Raw genomic sequence first — 19,248 nt, forward strand, 5'->3', positions numbered from 1 at the left:
TACTCCTTGCTCCTTGGTATATTACATATGTACTCAATGTCCCCCTCTCCCCCACCACCTAAGAAAGTAAATTCCTCGAGAGAAGATTCCTTTTAATTCTTTGAATTTATATCCGCAGAACCTAGCAAAGAGTTTGGCATATAATAGGTGCTTAATAAATGTTCGTTGATTGATACATAAGTGACTTTAATTATATGACGTCACAAAGGGCATCGCTCATATGTAACTTGGTCTGTACTGTAAACTCTAACCTGAGAATTTAAGGACCCCTTATTCAATCTATTTGTTCAGATTAGGGCTACAGCAGGGATTAGTCTGGCAGGGAATTAGTCTATTTCTCTTTTCAAACACCAGCAAAACCTCTTGCCTAGATTTGCTTCTGACACTGTCCATGGTGGATAGTCTGTGTAGTTTTAGTCCTGGTGTCAAATGTGAGACTTCAGACCTTGCCTTGGAGCAGGTTGGTGGATTTTTGTTGTTGTTGTTTGTTTACCTTAATGCGCAGTTTTTTGAGGGACAAATCAGTCTTCCATAGCCAAAGTGAGGTAGTTTGAAATTTAATTGCTGGTACTTTCATTGTTTTGTTTGTTTTTGTTCCATTCAAAGACTTTTCAGGTAGGATATCACTAGGTGCAACTATCAGGGATGAAGCAGTACAGGTTAGTGGGAGGAATACTGAGTTAAGAGAAAACTGGATTTGAAAACCTGCCCTGACATTTACAAGGTGTAAAACCTTGGGCAAATCACCTAATTTACCTGATCATCAGTTTCCTCATCTGTAAAACTGAAATAAATAATGATTTTGGTATCTACCACAAAGGGGTGATGTGAGGCTTAAATGAGATATTTGCAAATGTTGAAGTGCTTCTTGCCCATCAGCAAAAGGTGATAGATACCAGGTACAAATTGGGGGATACATTTTTGGACAAGAGCAATGTGTTGACATGCTTTGTTTGACTGTATGTATTTGTTACAAGTTCTATCAGGGTGAGGGGAGGAGTCATTGGGAAGCCACACAATAGGAAGGAGAGACAGAGACAGAGAGAAAGAGACAGAGAGAGATAGAGACAGAGACAGAGAGAGACAGAGACAGAGACAGAGAGAGACAGAGAGGCAGAAAGGGAGACAGAAACAGAGAGGGAAACGGAGACAGACACAGAGACCGAGACAGACAGAGACCGAGACAGACAGAAACGGAGTCAGAGAGAAACAGAGACAGACAGAAAGACAGAGAGATACAGAAATAGAGACAGAGAGGCACAGAGAGACATAGAAAGAGAACCTTGAGGCACATGAAATCTAAAAAAAAAATCATATTGCTGGGACCAAAGCTCTATACAGTTTGACTACTTTGATTCTTAAGAGCACAGTCTTTGTCCTCACATTTAGGCTATGGTAGTCTATGCTTCTATTTCAAAAGATGCCTTGTGATATACTCTCATTGGCTTCCTGCTTCGAATGAATGCAATCTATAAAGGCAGTGATATGTCAATGCTACAGGAATCTATTTAGAGGGGTTCAAGTTTCCATGGTGCAACGTAGTAGCACAATTATAGCACATCTATCTGACAGACATCTGTTACACCCTGGGAGTGGAAAGGCCTCGCTCTGGTTATTTAATATTTACCAAGGCTGTTCTATCAGTGAAGTCCATTAGGATTTTGAATCCTTGCCAAGCTTATGACAATTAGATCACCATATTTGTCACATGACCATCTGGTCGTTGTGCATTGGACAAAGTGGCATGCTGAATTGATTATTTACGTAATTAGGAAAGGCAAGCTGTGCCTAGTAGAGATTCACAGTTTCGTGTACAACTATCTTTTTATGTTCTACTTTGTCTATGGAATTGCTCGTTTTATTTGGTGTTTGTTAAGTTCAGAATAAAAAAAATTAAAAACAAATACAAGGGAGTAAGGGAAGAGCTTGGAGGTATAGAAGTGTCAGAAAATGTTCTCATGTTCTATTACTGACTTTTTCATCGAGGAAGTGTTAGTAGCCACTCAGGAAGCAGAATTCAAGTGACTCATTCACTCACCTAATAGTAGCATAACCAGAGTAGTACTTTTCTAGGTTTGTTGATGAGAACATCATATAGGAGAGAACCAAAAGTCTTACTGGAATTTGTATCACAGCTATTGTTTCTTTGTTGTCCCATGTAGCCTTATCCTGTATCCTAGAAGGAAACTACATCAGTTGGACAGGATGGGTCTTCACAAAGCCCTACTGATCTTTCTTTCTTTCTTTTTTTTTGGTGAGGCAATTGGGGGTTAAGTGACTTGCCCAGGGTCACACAGCTAGTAATTGTTAAGTGTCTGAGGTCAGATCTGAACTCAGGTCCTCCTGACTCCAGGGCCGGTACTCTATCCACTGCACCACCTAGCTGCCCCAGCCCTACTGATCTTAAGTTTTTCTAAATACCTACCTAGTGATGGATGATTAGTTCACAGATCTTCCCCACATGGAAATTACAACTTCCATTTCTTGGGTAATTTTTCCTCTTGTTTTAAAGATAGGTGAGCATGGCATTTGCCCTTTCTCAATCCTCAGTAACTTCTGTTTTCCAGGGGTATTGTGAGGCTCAGGTGAGATGGTGGATATAAAGCACCTTGTAAATCTTAAAGCACGATATAAATGCTTGTTATTATCATTGTTATTATTGTCATCATCATCATCATTATTATTATGTCACCAGACCTCCAATCAGGTGATGACTTCATTCCCTGAGTCTTCTACTGTACTCCTGCTAAGCTCAAGTGGTGTTTATAGAGCAATAGAGGGGTGTACTGGTAAATGTTTAACCTCAGGCTCTGTGGAGGAAAAACATATGCACACATGTCAAATTTTAATCTGTATTGTTATTAACACTTTTGTACTAGATGATCAGCAAAACAATAGATCAAAACTTGAGTTGTAGCAATTGGTGATTTTGGAGGTATAAATGCTCACATCAAAATTTTAACAATTTACTCTTGCAAAACAGGCTGGCTACAATCTACTCCTGGGCAAAGCCCTACTGATGCTGGGCTAGTTCTAGCTTTATATATGTAGGAGCCATTAATATATGGATATACTATTTCTTTATATTCCTTTTAAGTGATCTGATCTGTTTTCTACTTTTTCTGGGCCTTTCCCATTTAATCTTCAACTTTATATTCAATAAGATTGGGAATTTTGTCCACTTCGTCTCATTATCATCTCACCTTACCTATATGCTAATATATATGTAGAGAGAGACATATATACATTTTAATAAGTATGCATGATGATTTTCTTGAACAATATGCAGGTTTCTTGTACTCGTGTTCTACGACTGATGGATAGAAGTTAGCTTAATAGAAGAAAGAACTTCTTAACAATTAACAATTAACAAGTTGCCTGAAAATGGAATTCTATAGTGAGTGAGTTCTCTGTGATCATAGGTCTTCAAGGAGAAGACATTTGAAATGCTGCTTGTCAAGGATGTTGTAGAGGGAATTAATGCTTCAGTGAAAGATTGGACTAAATCTATGAGGTCCCTTCAAAGCTGATCCAATGGACCTTACGCTTTCTTTAGAAACTGATTCTTATTTAGATTTAGAACTTTGATTTTGATTTTTAAAAAAATATTTCTTAAAATTCATTTAAAAAAAAATTTTGTGGGGCAATGGGGGTTAAGCGACTTGCCCAAGGTCACACAGCTAGTAAGTGTCAAGTGTCTGAGGCTAGATTTGAACTTGGGTACTCCTGAATCCAAGGCTAGTGCTTTATCCACTGTGCCATCTAGCTGCCCCTAAAATTTATTTTCTTAATCTTACTCACTTTTCTTCTCTCTTCCTTAAGGATCTCAAATCCTTAAATTGTATTATTTTGTCATATAATGTCTTCCTTTCCATCTATCTTCCATCCCCCCAAAACATTCTATCACATTAGAAAGAATCCAGGAAAGAACTGCATTTGCCCTGGTTGATTGACTCCCTTGCTTCTATGTTAGGGACACTTTCCTTAAAGACACGGTATAAAAACCCTGATGATTTCTAGCCCACTGACTTTCCTCTCCCACTGATGGCATAGTAGTTTAACAGCCATCTGTCATCCATCCCCAATCTGAAATTGCTTCAGTAAGTTGGTTAAAAGACCTTATCCATCTTCATTGTCTGCTTTCAGAGGACTGCGATAGAATCCCACAATGATGTCATACTTATTCTTAGCCTTTTAAACTCAGGTTCACCCTCTTAGCCTCCTGTTTCCTGACTATACAAAGGTGTCTTTAATGCATGAGACACAGGCCTCCTCTTTTTACTTTTACCTCTCTCCTGAACGACCCAATTCAGTTCAATTCAACAAACATTCATGGAATATCTACGAGGTGTAAGACGTCATGCTGGGAACATAAAAATAACGCATCTCCTTCCCTCAAGGAGGTCACATTCCAGTAAGGAGCTAAGACAGGTACACAGATAGCTATACTAGAAATTAGAGAATGATTAAGAACTTAGAAAAGACCAAACAGAATGGTCTGAGAGATTTAAGGAGAGATCACTTGTAGAGGAGAGGATCAGAAGAACTAGGGCTAGGCCCTCAGGACTTTGTGCCAGGGCACTGAAATTTAGGATACTTGATAGTATTCACATGCAGCCTCATTGAAACAATTGAATGTGGTTCATAGTTAATAAGAATAACTAGTTAAAATAAGCTTCCAGGTGGAATGTTTCCTTTCCTCACCCCTAGGGTCCAAACTCCATCCCAGGTGAGTTCCTCAGCCCTCCCCCCCCAACTCCCCCACCCCTGCAACAGCCACATGGTATTCCAGGCCCTCCACCTACAGGAGCTACTCTATGCCTCCAGTTTTGGTCTGGCTCTTACTCAGAGCAGGGCCTTTGGTAGTTTAGGTTCAGTATTAGGACAAAATGATACATGTGCCAAATCCTTCAACAGCTAACAAAAGTTTTACTTAGCTATAGCAGGAAAAAGATAGTCAATAAGGATAGAAATAGAGGACACCTCCAATGGACTCACCTGAGCAAAGCTCCCTGGCTTGAGTTGTCCATTGTTTTCCAACAGTGACACACCAGGAGCTCCAGCTGGCTGCTTTTACCCAGGTGACCAGAAGCTGATGTCAACAGCCAAAGCCTAAGTCTCAAGGACAGTCTCATTACCGTTTTTTTCTTTTCAAATTTTCTGTCATCCTCCCAGCCAACCAGAGACCACTCTCAGCCACTTTTATCACTTCCCTGCCCCACTAAGACTGACCTAGGTCATTCATCCCTGCATCCCTCCTTCCTCAAGCCTCTGGAAACCCTACATGCAACAAATTTTGGACCCTGACTCATTAGCATGAACTGATAGGGACCCCGGGACTCTCATAAAGTCCGAGGTAAGCACAAATTATACATTAAACCCACCCACCTCCCCATCACACACAGTGGTCACATGGAGAGCTGCCCATCTACTGACATGGATCTCTGTACCTGACTCTCAGCCACTGGAATGAAAGGGTTTCCCAAGAAGCTTGTTGGAGCCCCATATTCCTGATGGAAACTTCATCTTTACCACCATCACTGGGAGCCTGGCCCATCCAACCTACAGAGACTTTGATACTTGGCCTTGGTCTACTCCCCAGTGTCCCTTTTGGGGTTGGATCCTGGGGGAGGGACCCAGGCTCTACCTCCAAGTTGTCCAACTTTCTCTACCACCTCTGCTGGGCCCTGAGGAAATTTGTTTAATTAGGTTTTTTGTTTGTTTGTTTTGTTTTTTAATTTTTTTTTTGCGGGGCAATGAGGGTTAAGTGACTTGCCCAGGGTCACACAGCTAGTAAGTGTCAAGTGTCTGAGGCCGGATTTGAACTCAGGTCCTCCTGACTCCCAGGCTAGTGCTTTATCCACTGTACCACCTAGCTGCCCTCACCAACGATCTCTTAACCATTAAAGTCATTGGCCTTTTCTATGTTCAGTAATATTTAGAGAAGGTAGGATCCTTAGATATAATCAATTACCTTTTAAAAAATTTACTTAGAGGCAGCTAGGTGGTACAGTGGATAGAACACCAGCCCTGGAGTCAGGAGGACCTGAGTTCAAATCCAGCCTCAGACACTTAATACTTACTAGCTGTGTGACCCTAGGCAAGTCACTTAACCCTAATTGCCTCACCAAAACAAAACAAAATTTACTTAATAGTGCTTTATTTTTCCCAAATTATATGTAAAGTTTTCAACATTCATTTTTGTAAAATTGTGAATTCCAAATTTTCTCCAAATATTTGAGAAATGAGGCCTTTATCAGAGAAACTTGCTGTAAATTTTTCCCCCACAATTATAATTACTGTGTATTTCCCTCCATCCTATTTTCTCATTTTATCCTTCTTTCTTTCCTTTCACCCTATCCTTCATCAAAAGCATTTTGCTGGGGCAGCTAGGTGGTGCAGTGGATAGAGCACCAGCCCTGGATTCAGGAGGACCCAAGTTCAAATCCAGCCTCAGACACTTAACACTTACTAACTGTGTGACCCTGGGCAAGTCACTTAACCCCAATTGCCTTGTAAAAAAACAAACAAAAAAAGCATTTTACTTCTGACTACTGCCTCCCCCAATCTGACCTCTCTTCTATCAGCCTCTACTTTTCTCATGCCCTTTTCCTCCTATATTTCTATATATGATTTCTATAACCAACTGAGTGTATATGTTATTCCAATCTCTTTGAGCTAATTCCAATGAGAGTAAGGTTCAAGCATTGTCCACCACTGCCCCTCTCCATATTTCCCTCCACAGTAAAAGCTCTTTCACACCTCTTTTATTTGAGATAATTTATCCCATTTTACCTCTCCCTTTCCCTTTCTCCCAGTGCATTCCTCTATCTCATACCTTGAATTAATTTTTTAGATATCATCCCATCTTAGTCAATTCACACCCAAGCCCTCTGTCTATATATACTACTTTAAACTGACCTAAGAATGATACAGTCTTAGGAGTTACAAGTATCATCTTTCCATGTCAGAATGTAAACAGTTTAACCTTATTGAATCTCTTATGATTTCTCATTCTGGTTTACTTTTTTATGCTTCTGTTGAGTCTTGTACTTGAAAGTCAAATTTTCTATTTAGCTCTGATCTTTTCATCAGGAAAACTTAAAAGTCCTCTATTTCATTAAATATTCATTTTTCCCCAAAGGATTAATTAATTTATCATCATTATTATTATTAAATTTATTATTCACTCATTAATTTATTTTGATATTAATTTATTTGTTTGTTCATTTCTTTATTTGTTAGTTGGTTGGTTGGTTGGTTTATTTATTTAAATTTTTTTTAATTTATTTTTTCCCCTGAAGGATTATATTCAATTTTGTTAGGTAGCTGATTCTTGGTTGTAATCCTAGCTCCTTTGCACTCTGGAATATCAGATTCTAAGCCATCCATCCACTCTTTTAACATGGAAGCCAGTAAATCTTGTGTGATCTGATTATGGCTCCACAATATTTGAATTGTTCCTTTCTGGCTACTTGAAGTAGTTTCTCCTTGATCTGGGAGTTCTGGAATTTTGCTATAATATTCCTGAGAGTTTTCATTTTGAGATCTCTTTCAGGAGGTGCTGGAGAGTTACTGTAGGAAAGCTCTGCCATGAGGAGAAGGCATCTGAGGGCAAGCCATGCGGCTTTTCCTTGGTGTCAGGAAGTGATGTTTGCTCCTGGGTACTATCTATCAAAGCTACCAACCAATTAGCTTGGAGCTGTATGTGCGTGTGGATGGGATGTTCCCAGTTTCACAGGAGGCTTGTGGGAGGAAGGAGGGGTGAGGCTGGCTCTCTCTCTCTCTTTCATCAGGACTCTCTTGGAGAGTGGAGCAGAAATGCAGGCTTCCTGAGATAGACAGCTGAATCTAGGCCTCTTTCTCTTTCTCTTCACCAAATTCTTATTCTCCTTAATAAATGCTTAAAAGTCTAACTCTTGATAAAACTTATAATTTATTGGTGACCACTCATTAGATATTTTAGATGGTATAGCTAGAATTTAAGCCCCTTACAGAGGTAACCAATAGATTTTTTCAATTTCTATTTTACCCTCTGGTCCTAGGTTATCAGGGCAGTTTTCCTTTGATAACTTTTTTTTTTTTAATTCTGAACTTAAGATATAAAACAACTGTTTCCATAACAAAGTTGAATAGAAAAAAGAAAATTGTGTATGGAATGGCCAATCTATTATATACAAGTGGCTTTTCCTTTTAAATATTTAACAAAGTTATTACATAACTTTCTTTTTTCCCCTCCTTACCCCCCAACCTAGAAATGGTTGTCATTAGACATAAATATATGCATGCATATATGCATGCATCCATGCATGCTTGTATACACATATATATGTGTGTGTCTGAATATATATGCATGCATATATGCATACACACACACATATATATAAAAGTAGATAATTTCTTGAAATATTATATTGAAACTCTTTTTTTGATCTTGGCTTTCAGGTAGTCTTAATTCTTAAATTCTTAAATCTATCTTCCAGGTAAGTTGTTTTTCTAATTAGATATTTCACATTTTCCTCTATTTTTTTCATTCTTTTGATTTTGTTTGTTTTTTGATGTCTCATGAAGTCATTAGCTTTCACTTGCATGATTCTAATTTTTAAGGAACTATATTCTTCAGTGAGCTTTTATACTTCTTTTTCCATTTGGCCAATTCTGCTTTTTAAGGGATTCTTTTTAGTGGATTTTTGTGCTTCTTTTGCTATGTGGCCTATTCTGTTTTTAAGGTGTTATTTTCTTTAGCATTTTTTGAGTCTCCTTTATCAACTTGATTGACTCTTTTTTCATGATTTTCTTGCCACTACTCTCACTTTTCCCCAATTTTTCCTCTACCTCTTTTATTTGATTTTTAAAATCCTTTTTTGAGCTCTTCCAAGGCTTCTTTTTGAGTACTGTTACCAATTCACATTTTTCTTTGAGGCTTTGAATGTAGATGTTTTGATTTTGTTGTCTTCTTCTAGTTTGTGTTTTGATTTTTCTGTCATCATAATCACTTTTTATGGTCAGTTTCTTTTTTTGTTATTTGCTCATTTTCCAACCTATTTCTTGACTTACAACTTCATGTTAAAGTTGGGCTCTGATCCTGGGATGGAGGGGGCACTGTCCCAAGCTTCAGGTTTTAGTGTTGTTGTTTTCAGAGCTAGTTCTGAGGATCTGTAAGTTTTCAGTTCTTCCAAGGTGATATGATTTAAGGGAAGTTGTGATTACTGCTCTCCTGGCCTATGCTCTAAACGATATAATTAAAATAAAGAATAAATTGTAAAAATATTTTTGGAAAGGGACAGCTAGGTGGTGCAGTGGATAGAGCACCGGCCCTGGAGTCAGGAGTACCTAAGTTCAAATCTGGCCTCAGACACTTAACACTTACTAGCTGTGTGACCCTGGGCAAGTCACTTAACCCCAATTGCCTCACTAAAAAAAAAAATTGGCAAAATGATAGAGTATCAACTTGACATTTTAAGCATATAAAGAATGTAATTTTTTAAAGAAAAATTAAGTGCCAGGCCCCGTGCTAAGTGTTAGAGAAACAAAAGAAGGCAAAAGACAAAAACAAACAAACAGTTCCGTCCTCAAGAAGTTTATGTTCTGGTGGGGAAAAAACATGTACTGGGTATATACAAGATATATACAACCTATCTATGGAAGACTTTTGTCTGGAAGGGGGCAGGATGCTGAGAGGCAGAGTTGAGGGGGCAGAGCATTCCAGGCACAGGGTGTAGCCCCTGCAAAAGTATCAAGATAGGATATAGAGTAATGTGTTTGAGGAACAGCTTAGTAGGCCAATGTACCTAGATTGTATGGTAAATGAGGTAGGACTGGCAATGTAGAAAGGAACCAGATTATAAATAACAGAGGAGTTTATATTTGATTCTGGAGTGAACTGGGTGCCACTGGAGCTCACTGAGCAGGGAGCTAGGTGATACTGTGGGTAAGAGTGCTGTCTGTGACACAGATTTGCTGTGAGACCTTTCAGCCCCAGTTTTCTCATCTATAAAATGGGCATAATAAGAGCAACTACTTCCCAGGGTTGTTTGTAATATTTGTCAAGTGTTTTGCCATATAAATGTTGTTATTAGTATGCTTTTTAAAAAATCACCTGGTTGTGAGGTATTTTTTTCAGTTGAGTTCACCTGAGTGGAGTGGAGAGAAACAAGGCAGGGAGATCAGTTAGAAAATTATTTCAGTAACCCTACCTGAAGTAGGATGCTGGCTGTGTTCTTCTCTGGGTTTGCATGACTGTTATCTCTTGGTTCTCTTCCTACCTGTCTCACTCTCTTCTTCAGTCTCTTTTGCTGGGTCATTATCACACCCCTTAACTCTGGGTATAACCTAGAACTCTGTCTAGGGCCCCCTTCTCTATACTCTCTCAATGAACGATTTCATCAGATATTGGGGCTTTATTATCTCTATACAAACTCCCAGATCTATATTTCTAGCTCTAGCTATCTTCTGAACTTCATTCTCAAATCATCAACTTGTTTTCTTCCTATTTTTTTTTTAGTAAGGAAATTGGGGTTAAGTGACTTGCCCAGGGTCACACAGCTAGTAAGTGTTAAGTGTCTGAGGCTGGATTTGAACTCAGGTACTCCTGACTCCAGGGCCAGTGCTCTATCCACTGCACCACCTAGCTGCCCTGTTTTCTTCCTATTTTGATTATGTATTTAATGCATTTTAAGACATTATTTTGAAAAAGAGCCCATATGCTTCACTGAACTGGCAAATGGGGTCTATGGCACATGCTCTGTTTGTTGATTGTCCTTCATTCTCAAAGAGGAAGAGGGCCATGACATCAAGAGGTATTGTCATGACTTGCAGTGAATTGTATTTAAAGTGAGACTGTGCAAGGTCACTAACCTCACTCGCTCCTCCAGAGCCATCTGAGTCCAGTGACAAGATATATATCAGGGTGACTGGAGATGGCCCCAGATATTTTAAGGCAATTAGGGTTAAGTAATTTGCCCAGGGTCACACAGCTAGTAAGTGTGTGAGGTGAGATTTTGTACTCAGATCCTCCCAACTTCAGGGTCAGTGCTCTATCCACTATGGCACCTAGCTGCTCCTATGACACATTTACACACACACACACACACACACACACACACACACACACACACACAGAGTCTAGAAATAAAACAAGGGAAAAGAATGTATGACAATCATCAAGAAGATGGTAGTAGCAGAGAAAATTAAGGTAAAAAAATTAAAGTAAGTGGTGGGATCTCAATCAAAGACTGAATTACCAAAAAAATGAGAGACTTGAGAAGTTGACAAAATATTTTCAGTTGGAGGGAAACACTTAATCTGGTCTTTGTTGTGTGACAGAAGCTCTTTTTCGGGGAGCTAAATTGCAGGGTCTGGTCATCTAAAAAGGGCCATCAATCAAGATGGAAAACTTGACTCCAAAGTGGGCACTGTGCTTGCTATACTTGGCCTGAAGGTTTTCTTCTGATGTTTTGTATGGCAGATCTTTGCCCAGAAGAGAAAGTTACATTTACTTCATCGAACAAATGTTTGCTATAAATATTCACAAAAAAAGTTTAGCTGGAAAGGTGATGTATGTTCCAAAAAAGGCAAGGAAGTGGGCCTCATCCAAGCCTGAGTTTATAGATACAAAAGAGATAGATCCCCAACCTCATTCATTCACTCCATTCGTTCATTAATCAAACATTTGGGTTTTGTTTGTTTGTTTGTTTTTCCTTGAGGTCAGAGACTGTATTGTTTCCTTGTATATGTATCCCCAACTCTTAGCACAGTGCCTGCCATATAGTAAATTCTTACCAAATGATTATGTATTCATCTATTAATTCATTCATTTATACACATAGAATAAGTGAAAATACAGGTTCCAAAACAAGATAAAAATAACAAGTGACATTTATTATGTATTTTAAGTTTGCTGAGCTAATGAATCAATTTGCAAAAAGACTCACATTAAGATTTGAAATCAAGCATTTGTAAAAAAATCTATCATATACAAGATAGTGAGCTAGGCTCCAGAGGAAGGACAAAGATCAATAAAACAAGGTCCCTGTTCTTATCAAGAGGATAGCCATGGCAAACAAATGGGGGATCAGTTGTTCCATGCATAGGGATTATGTGATATTTCAGTGTTTCATCACAGTTTTTCTTATGTCAGGATACACAATGGTCCTCTTTGGAAGCCTAGTCAGACAGACACTGTTAGCAGACAGTCTCTTCTGAACTCTCACACCCATGCAGCATTGTTCTGTATTTTAGAACATTTAGAACAGGCATTCACGAGCAAATAACTTTTAAGTCCAGGTAACCATTACCTCTTTTTCCTCCTTCTACTTATGCAGGACCACCTAAAACATGCAGCAGAGGTACAGCAGAATCAGCTCATCCTTCTCTTTCCATGTTTCATACTTTCTAGCTTTGGAGAATTATATGCAACCTCCTGATGGGGTGACAAGTGGAATTGGAAATTGACAAGATAACCCTGTATCAGTGCATAGAGCTTAACAAAATGTGTAAAAAGAATAAAAACCTATAATCTCACTTTCCTCCTACTTCTATAGGCTTCTTCCCCTACAACAGGCTCTACGGTGTCAAAACAAAATCCATTTACAAGCCCTCCCTTCCAAAGATACCTTTATTCTGATGTCAGTGAGATCATGGCTGTCCTTAAAGTGACCTTCACCAAATATAAGCGGAACAAGCTGGCCCAAATACTGTGGATTCTCAACTGGTTGTCTGTGATGACTGGAGTCATGCTCTTCAGTCTTGGTCTTTTCCTAAAGATTGAGATCAAGAAGCGAATTGAGGTGTTGGCCAAGGGTGAAATCAGTTCCACCTCCAACATGCTCATCTCAGTGGGTCTCATTGCCTGTGTCATCAATTTCCTTGGTGGCAAGATCTGTTATGACTGCTCAGATGTGCACAGGTACAGACGTTGGCAGCTGGTCCTGCTTCCCTACATTGCCTTTGCCTTCTGTTTCACTTTCTGCCTCCTCGTGGGCGCATTTATGTGCTACACCACAAGGAAGGAACTAGAGGAATCTTTATACCTGGGTCTGAGAGAAGCCATCAAGTTCTACAAGGACACAGACATTCCAGGACGTTGTTTCCTGAAGAAAACCATTGACATGGTACAGATTCAGTTTCAGTGCTGTGGCAACAATAGTTTCAGGGACTGGTTTGAGATCCAGTGGATATCCGCACGGTACCTGAACATGGCATCAAGGGAGGTTGTAGAGTGAGTATCCCTGATGGGGATGCAGAGGGCTTGGTCCACTAGGGAAAAAAGGGAGCAGATCCTGACAGAGGATCTATTTCTTCTCCTAGTAGCTCTATGGAGCCACTAGCTGGTTCTAGAAGTAGCAACTAGGACAAGGATGATAGTTCAGTGGGAGTATAGTGGAATAGTACTGGAATTAGGGTTGGGAAGACCTGAGCTCAATTCCTGTCTCAGACTCTTGCTTACCTGTATGAATCTTGGCAATAATAATCGATCAATAAACATTAATCAAACACTTACTATGTGCCAGGCACTATGGGAATACAAAAACTGGCAAAAGGAACTTGCTGCCCTCAGAGAGAGTGACAGAATGCAAACAAATATAGACAAAACAAGTGATAAATAGGAAATAATTAATAGAGGGAAGGCATTAGAATTAATAATAGCTAATACTTATTTAACTCTTTAAGGTTTGCAAATTGCTTTAAAATAGTATCTCATTTTGGTCTCTCAAAACCCTGGGAGGTGCTATTATTTTTCCCATTTTGCATATTAGGAGACTGAGGCTGAAAGGTTAAGTGACTTGCCCTAGGTCACACAGTTAATCATATGCCTGAAGCCAGCAATTCATTTAACCTCTCCCAGCCTCAGTTTCTCCATTTCATTAGGGCTTGATATCTCTAAACTCTCTTTCAGCTCTAAATCCATGATCTTCTGATCCTAGTCTCAATGTATCTCTTTCCAAAATATGTAGGGATACTCACCACAAAGCCAACCATTTAGGAGGTTAGAGAGCCCATAGTTTAAAATAGAACTCTAAAAAAATTCCATGTTTCAGAAAGGAATTCTACTCTAAAAATTATCATGGTTGAATGGAATGAGTACTGGTCATAATATTTTATTTATGACTATTCTATTCAGCTGGAAAAATGCTTTAACCATATTGCTTTTCATAGAGGAATCTAAAAGCACATTTACTTGGTTTTATTATCCCCATATTATTTATTTAATCTGTAATTGTGAGTCCATGATGAGATGGACCAAGAAAAAATTCATCCACATCAATGCAGGCATCCTGAACACCAGCAGAAAGGGAAAAGAGAACAGGTATGGGCTAGCAGCTCTTGGCAGCAGTGACCTCCCTATGTCTCCAGGTCAGGGGTCTGCTCTTTATGTCCCCTCTGAATGTTAAGTGTGTATCTCAAGAGCTTTCACTCAAGTAGCATTGATCCCTCAAAAGCTGTGTCTACCTGTGTCTACCTGGGGTCATCTATATGTTGTCAGGTACAAGTCTTTGAGGAACTGACCTGATAGAGGAAACAAAAAGTGGTTAACAGATAAATTGAGGCTTGAGTCCTTATTAATAATATCTAAAAGGGTTAACAGAGAAACTAAGATTTGTGTTCTTATAGTAACCAAGAGGGTTTGTCCCTATCAACCCTCACCATCAACAGAGACTGTAACTAGGGACCATTAACCCTAGGAGAAAGCCCCGAGGAGAAAGCATGTGACTTGGTGTCCAAAAGTGATGTCTATAAAACCACCAGCCAATTAGCTTGGAGCTATGTGTGTGGACAGCCCTGCTTCCTGTTTCACAGAGAGCTTCTGGGAGAAGCTGCTGAGGATCTCTCTCTTTTCATCTGGAACTGGTTTGGTGGTGGCAAAGGGAGAACAGGGGGCTGCTATGAAAGGAAATTGCTTTCTATCTTTCTGGCTATACCAAATTAGATCTGAGCTAGGATTTCCATGCTATAAGGAATCTGTTCTCAATCTCTCTCTCTTCACTAACTTATAACATATATATATATATATATATGTATATATATATATATTTTTTTTAATAAAGCTTTAAAAGCCTAAACTCTTGTTGAATGTATCAGTGATTTTAGCCAGATTTCCCCCAAGACCGGGTAGGGGGGAGAAGATTAGAACCCACATTTAGATTTTAAACAACACAGTTTCCATTAATATTCTTAGAGGACAGGACATCTAGAAACCAGATCTTAAAGTAAAGAGATACCAAAAACACAAGAGACCCTCTGGGTCTTACAAGTTTAAGCATGTCTTTAGGAACATGCACAGAGAAGGCCAAATGTGTCCTTAGGTTCACTTAATGAGGTGTAAGCCCCAAAAACACACCTGCAAGGAAAAAGGTACCCACCTCAGGGGGTTGTCTCAGGACCCCAGGTAGTCCAAATTAGGATAAGAACCTCCCACAAGGAGGAGATTAAAATAATGAGGAGATAACCTACTTTTTCTCACTATAAATATACTATTCTTCTTTCCCCTATTTGAGACACTTATCTCCTTGGTGCTCTCCCTGTGGTCATCACAGTATTTCAATAAAACTTGGGAAACTAAGTCACTGAGTCTTGCAATTCTTTGGGATGCCTCATGATCAATTTGATCAATTAAATCCATCCCCATTACTACATCAGACTCATGGCATCCTTTGTTTGATGGCTAGGTCTGTACTGTGTTACTAATCTGTTTTCTAAGTAATAGACCTTTCAGTTAACACATCAAGCAGGACAGAAATAACCATTTCGGACAAAATTTGCATTTTGGTCACATTGTCATATGGGTGTGGTATTTTTTTCTTTTTTACCTGACCTCCCAGGGAGAAGGCACCTCAGGGTTATCTGTACCTGAAATAGACAAGTCTCACAATTTCTAAGGGAAGGAGAAAAAACTTGGATCTTTTTTCCACTTGACCAGTTTGAGTAAATGAAGATTTGGGGTCTCTGTGTCTTCTCCTTTGGCAGGCAGGGCTAGGGGTTTTCAGTTAGTCAAGGAAGCTGATAATTGTGTTTATGCCAGCCATTTCTTGTTGTTTCCCTTACTCTAGCCGCCTGCAGAATAACATTGATGGGAAGTTCTTGGTGGATGGTGTCCCTTTTAGCTGCTGCAATCCCAGCTCCCCACGACCCTGTATCCAGCACCAGCTCACCAACAACACTGCCCATTACAACTATGACTTTCTCACTGAGGAGCTGAATGTCTGGATGAGGGGCTGCCGTGAAGCCCTGTTAGATTACTATACCTACATCATGCGCTCCATTGGACTGGTGGTGCTTATCATCTGGTTATTTGAGGTAGGTACCGTTCCCAGAAAGTTTGCTCTGGCAAAAACAAACAAAAAAATGATAGTTATAACCCCAGTCAAGCAGATTGTCCTAGTTTGTCTTAAGATCTATATGTCTTGGGGCAGCTAGGTGGCACAGTGGATAAAGCGTTGACCCTGGATTCAGGAGGACTTGAGTTCAAATCTGACCTCAGACACTTGACACTTACCAGCTGTGTGACCCTGGGCAAGTCACTTAGCTTTCATTGTCCCACAAAAAAAAAAAAAAGATCTGTATGTGTCATGCCTTCCCCATCCATAATTAGCACAGTGCTTGGCACATAGTAGATGCTGGATAAATGCTTATTCTATTCCCCTTCCCTATTCCCATCCCACACCCACCAGCTCTTTTGTTTCTCCAACTTCTTCCACTAGAATTGTCCTCATGTAGGCATGGTAGTCATGTTGATTTTAGGCAGCAGGTCATACCTGGGGAAGAAAAGAGCTGGGCAAGCAATAGGATGAGCAAATGAAGTTGAAGGATAATGTATAAGGCTAGAATCATAAGACTAAGAGAAAGAAAGAAAAAGACTAAAAAAACGAGCTTAAAAAAGAAGTTAAAAGTGACAAGAGGAAGCAAACAAATAAGGAGGAAGTCAAATGCAGGACAAAGTTAAATAAAAAATATAGGATGAGGGGTGGCTAGGTGGCGCAGTGGGTAAAGCACCGGCCCTGGATTCAGGAGTACCTGAATTCAAATCCAGCCTCAGACACTTGACACTTACTAGCTGCGTGACCCTGGGCAAGTCACTTAACCCCAATTGCCCCGCCCCCCCCCCAAAATGGTGAAGAGAGAAAAGGAAGGAAGGAGAAGGGGGGAGCACTGTTTCAAGCACTTTACAAATATTATCTCATTTGATCCTCACAACAATTTTGGGAGGCAGATGCTATTATTTCTCCCATTTTAAAGTTGAGGAAATGGAGGTAGACAAGTGACTTGCCCAGGGTCACACAGCTATTAAGTATCTGAGGCTATATTTGAATTCAGGCCCAGTACTTTCTCTAGCTGTGACTAGAGATTAGAAAGTTTCAGTTCAGGAAAGAATGTGAGGGTTGAGTGAGACTGAGAAAATGGATTAAAGAAAAGTAAGAAAGAGTAGCTCAGTTGGGTTTATGCATTATTTGGTGGGTGGAAGATTGGGATTTATTGGACATGAACAAGAGAAACAAGACACTGAGTAGGGGGGCAGGAAGAATGGAGAAAAATGTGGAATGCCTTAAGAGTGACATAACTGCATCCTGTTTTTAATGACAGTATGAACTCTCCTGGGAGAGGACATGAATTAAAAAGATAAAAATTCATACATGGGGAAGGAGTGGTTTCATTCTATTTGTGACTCGACACCTGTGAAGTGCGGGTGGCAGCTTAGTTTGTTGGATGGCTTTTAAAATGTGTGGCATTTATTAATTGTCCGTTTCTGTGTAGCTCTGTGTTCTCACTGGCGTTCGATACCTGCAAACATCACTGAAGAATGTACTGCCGGAGGAACCTGAGTTGGATTCTGACGGGTGGCTCCTTGAAAACAGCTTTGTAGAAACTGTCAAATACAATTTGAATTTCATCAAAAACCTTGGAAAAGCTGACCAAGTGTCTACTGTCTCTGAGTTGCCAAACCTCAATAAGGACATCTGAAATAATGAGGGACCAAATAATTCTTTTTTTTTTTTTCTGCGGGGCAATGGGGGTTAAGTGACTTGCCCAGGGTCACACAGCCAGTAAGTTTCAAGTGTCTAAGGCCGGATTTGAACTCAGGAACTCCTGAATCCAGGGCCAGTGCTTTATCCACTGCACCACCTAGCCACCCCCGCCAAATAATTCTTAAATTCATTCCCTCTTGCCAGCTGCACCTAACTGGGGATTGTTGGAAAGACTAATCTCCACATTTATCAAAAAAGCTGTCAGTGGAAGAAATGATATTTGAATAGGAAGAATGACCCTGGCCATAACCCAAGAAGTGACAAATTCAGTGGATGATACAATTCTTGTCTGTTGCCTTTGTCTCTTTTGTCCTTAGATGAGAATACCCTTTGCTATCTTTGCTGTTCCAGGGAGGCCATTCTCCCTCTTCCACCTTTACCTTTGACCTTCCTACAAGTGCCCCATTCCCTTATCACCCCCTAATTCACTCTACTGAAAAGAGCCGGATATTCCCACTCCACTTTGACCCTTAAGTTCAGTCCTCTCTGGTGATGGGTCAGTCCCAGAAGGCTGCCCAACCTGTGGGACAAATTCCCTCATACTCTCTAAAGACTCCTGGTCCTTAGCCCTGGGGCTGAACTCTCCTATGCATGTTGTCTTCCTCAATTAGAGTGTAAGCTCCTTGAGAGCAGTCTTCCTTCTTAATTTGTAACCTCAACACAACAAATGTACTCTCTGCGTCCCTCCCCCTCCTCCCAGCTCCCAATTTCACTCCATTGGAAATAGTAAAGTCTAAAATGACAACTTGGTGATCTGGAGAATAAAACATTTACTTTCTTTTCTTTTCTTTTTTTTTTAACATTCACTTTCACTAAAGCCCTCCTCCAAAGCATCACAGCATCGTGGAGATGACCTGGATTCTCAAACAGGGATCTCCTAGCATAAATTCTGCTTGTTGTATCAACATAACCCTGGTCCCAGAGGTCATTGGTAGGGGGCTCTCTTCTCATTGGTGGAGATACATGCCCCATGCCTGCACGAGGGGTAGGGGCAGAGTTGGCAGGAGCAGGATGGAAGAGAGCTCTTCAGTTCTCTTGGGAGTTGCTTCTTCTTTTGCAATCAATTTGGGCACTTCTGCCTTCCAGCTTTGAGAGAGAAGATGGAAGATGCCAACCCCACCTCATGTTGCTGAAGGAAAAGACTCTGGGAAGAAGTCAATGTGAGAACATCTGGCAGTTTTCATCATGTCCCTATCCCCAGCTTGATACGTTAGAGACTTTAGGG

The 19,248-nt window shown here is 40.0% G+C and overlaps 1 protein-coding gene across 1 annotated transcript; it reads left to right on the forward strand.

Moving 5' to 3' along the window:
• The first annotated feature begins 8,450 nt into the window (after positions 1–8,450).
• LOC122743129 (photoreceptor outer segment membrane glycoprotein 2-like) lies at positions 8,451–18,661 on the forward strand. The gene is made up of 4 exons (XM_043987880.1): positions 8,451–8,483; positions 12,543–13,219; positions 16,050–16,296; positions 17,752–18,661. The coding sequence occupies exons 2-4, from the start codon at positions 12,639–12,641 to the stop codon at positions 17,956–17,958; spliced, it is 1,035 nt and encodes a 344-aa protein (XP_043843815.1). The 5' UTR covers positions 8,451–8,483; positions 12,543–12,638; the 3' UTR covers positions 17,959–18,661.
• Positions 18,662–19,248: the final 587 nt, after the last annotated feature.

Source organism: Dromiciops gliroides, chromosome 2 (genome assembly GCF_019393635.1).
Source record: "Dromiciops gliroides isolate mDroGli1 chromosome 2, mDroGli1.pri, whole genome shotgun sequence".
Lineage (NCBI taxonomy): Eukaryota > Metazoa > Chordata > Mammalia > Microbiotheria > Microbiotheriidae > Dromiciops > Dromiciops gliroides.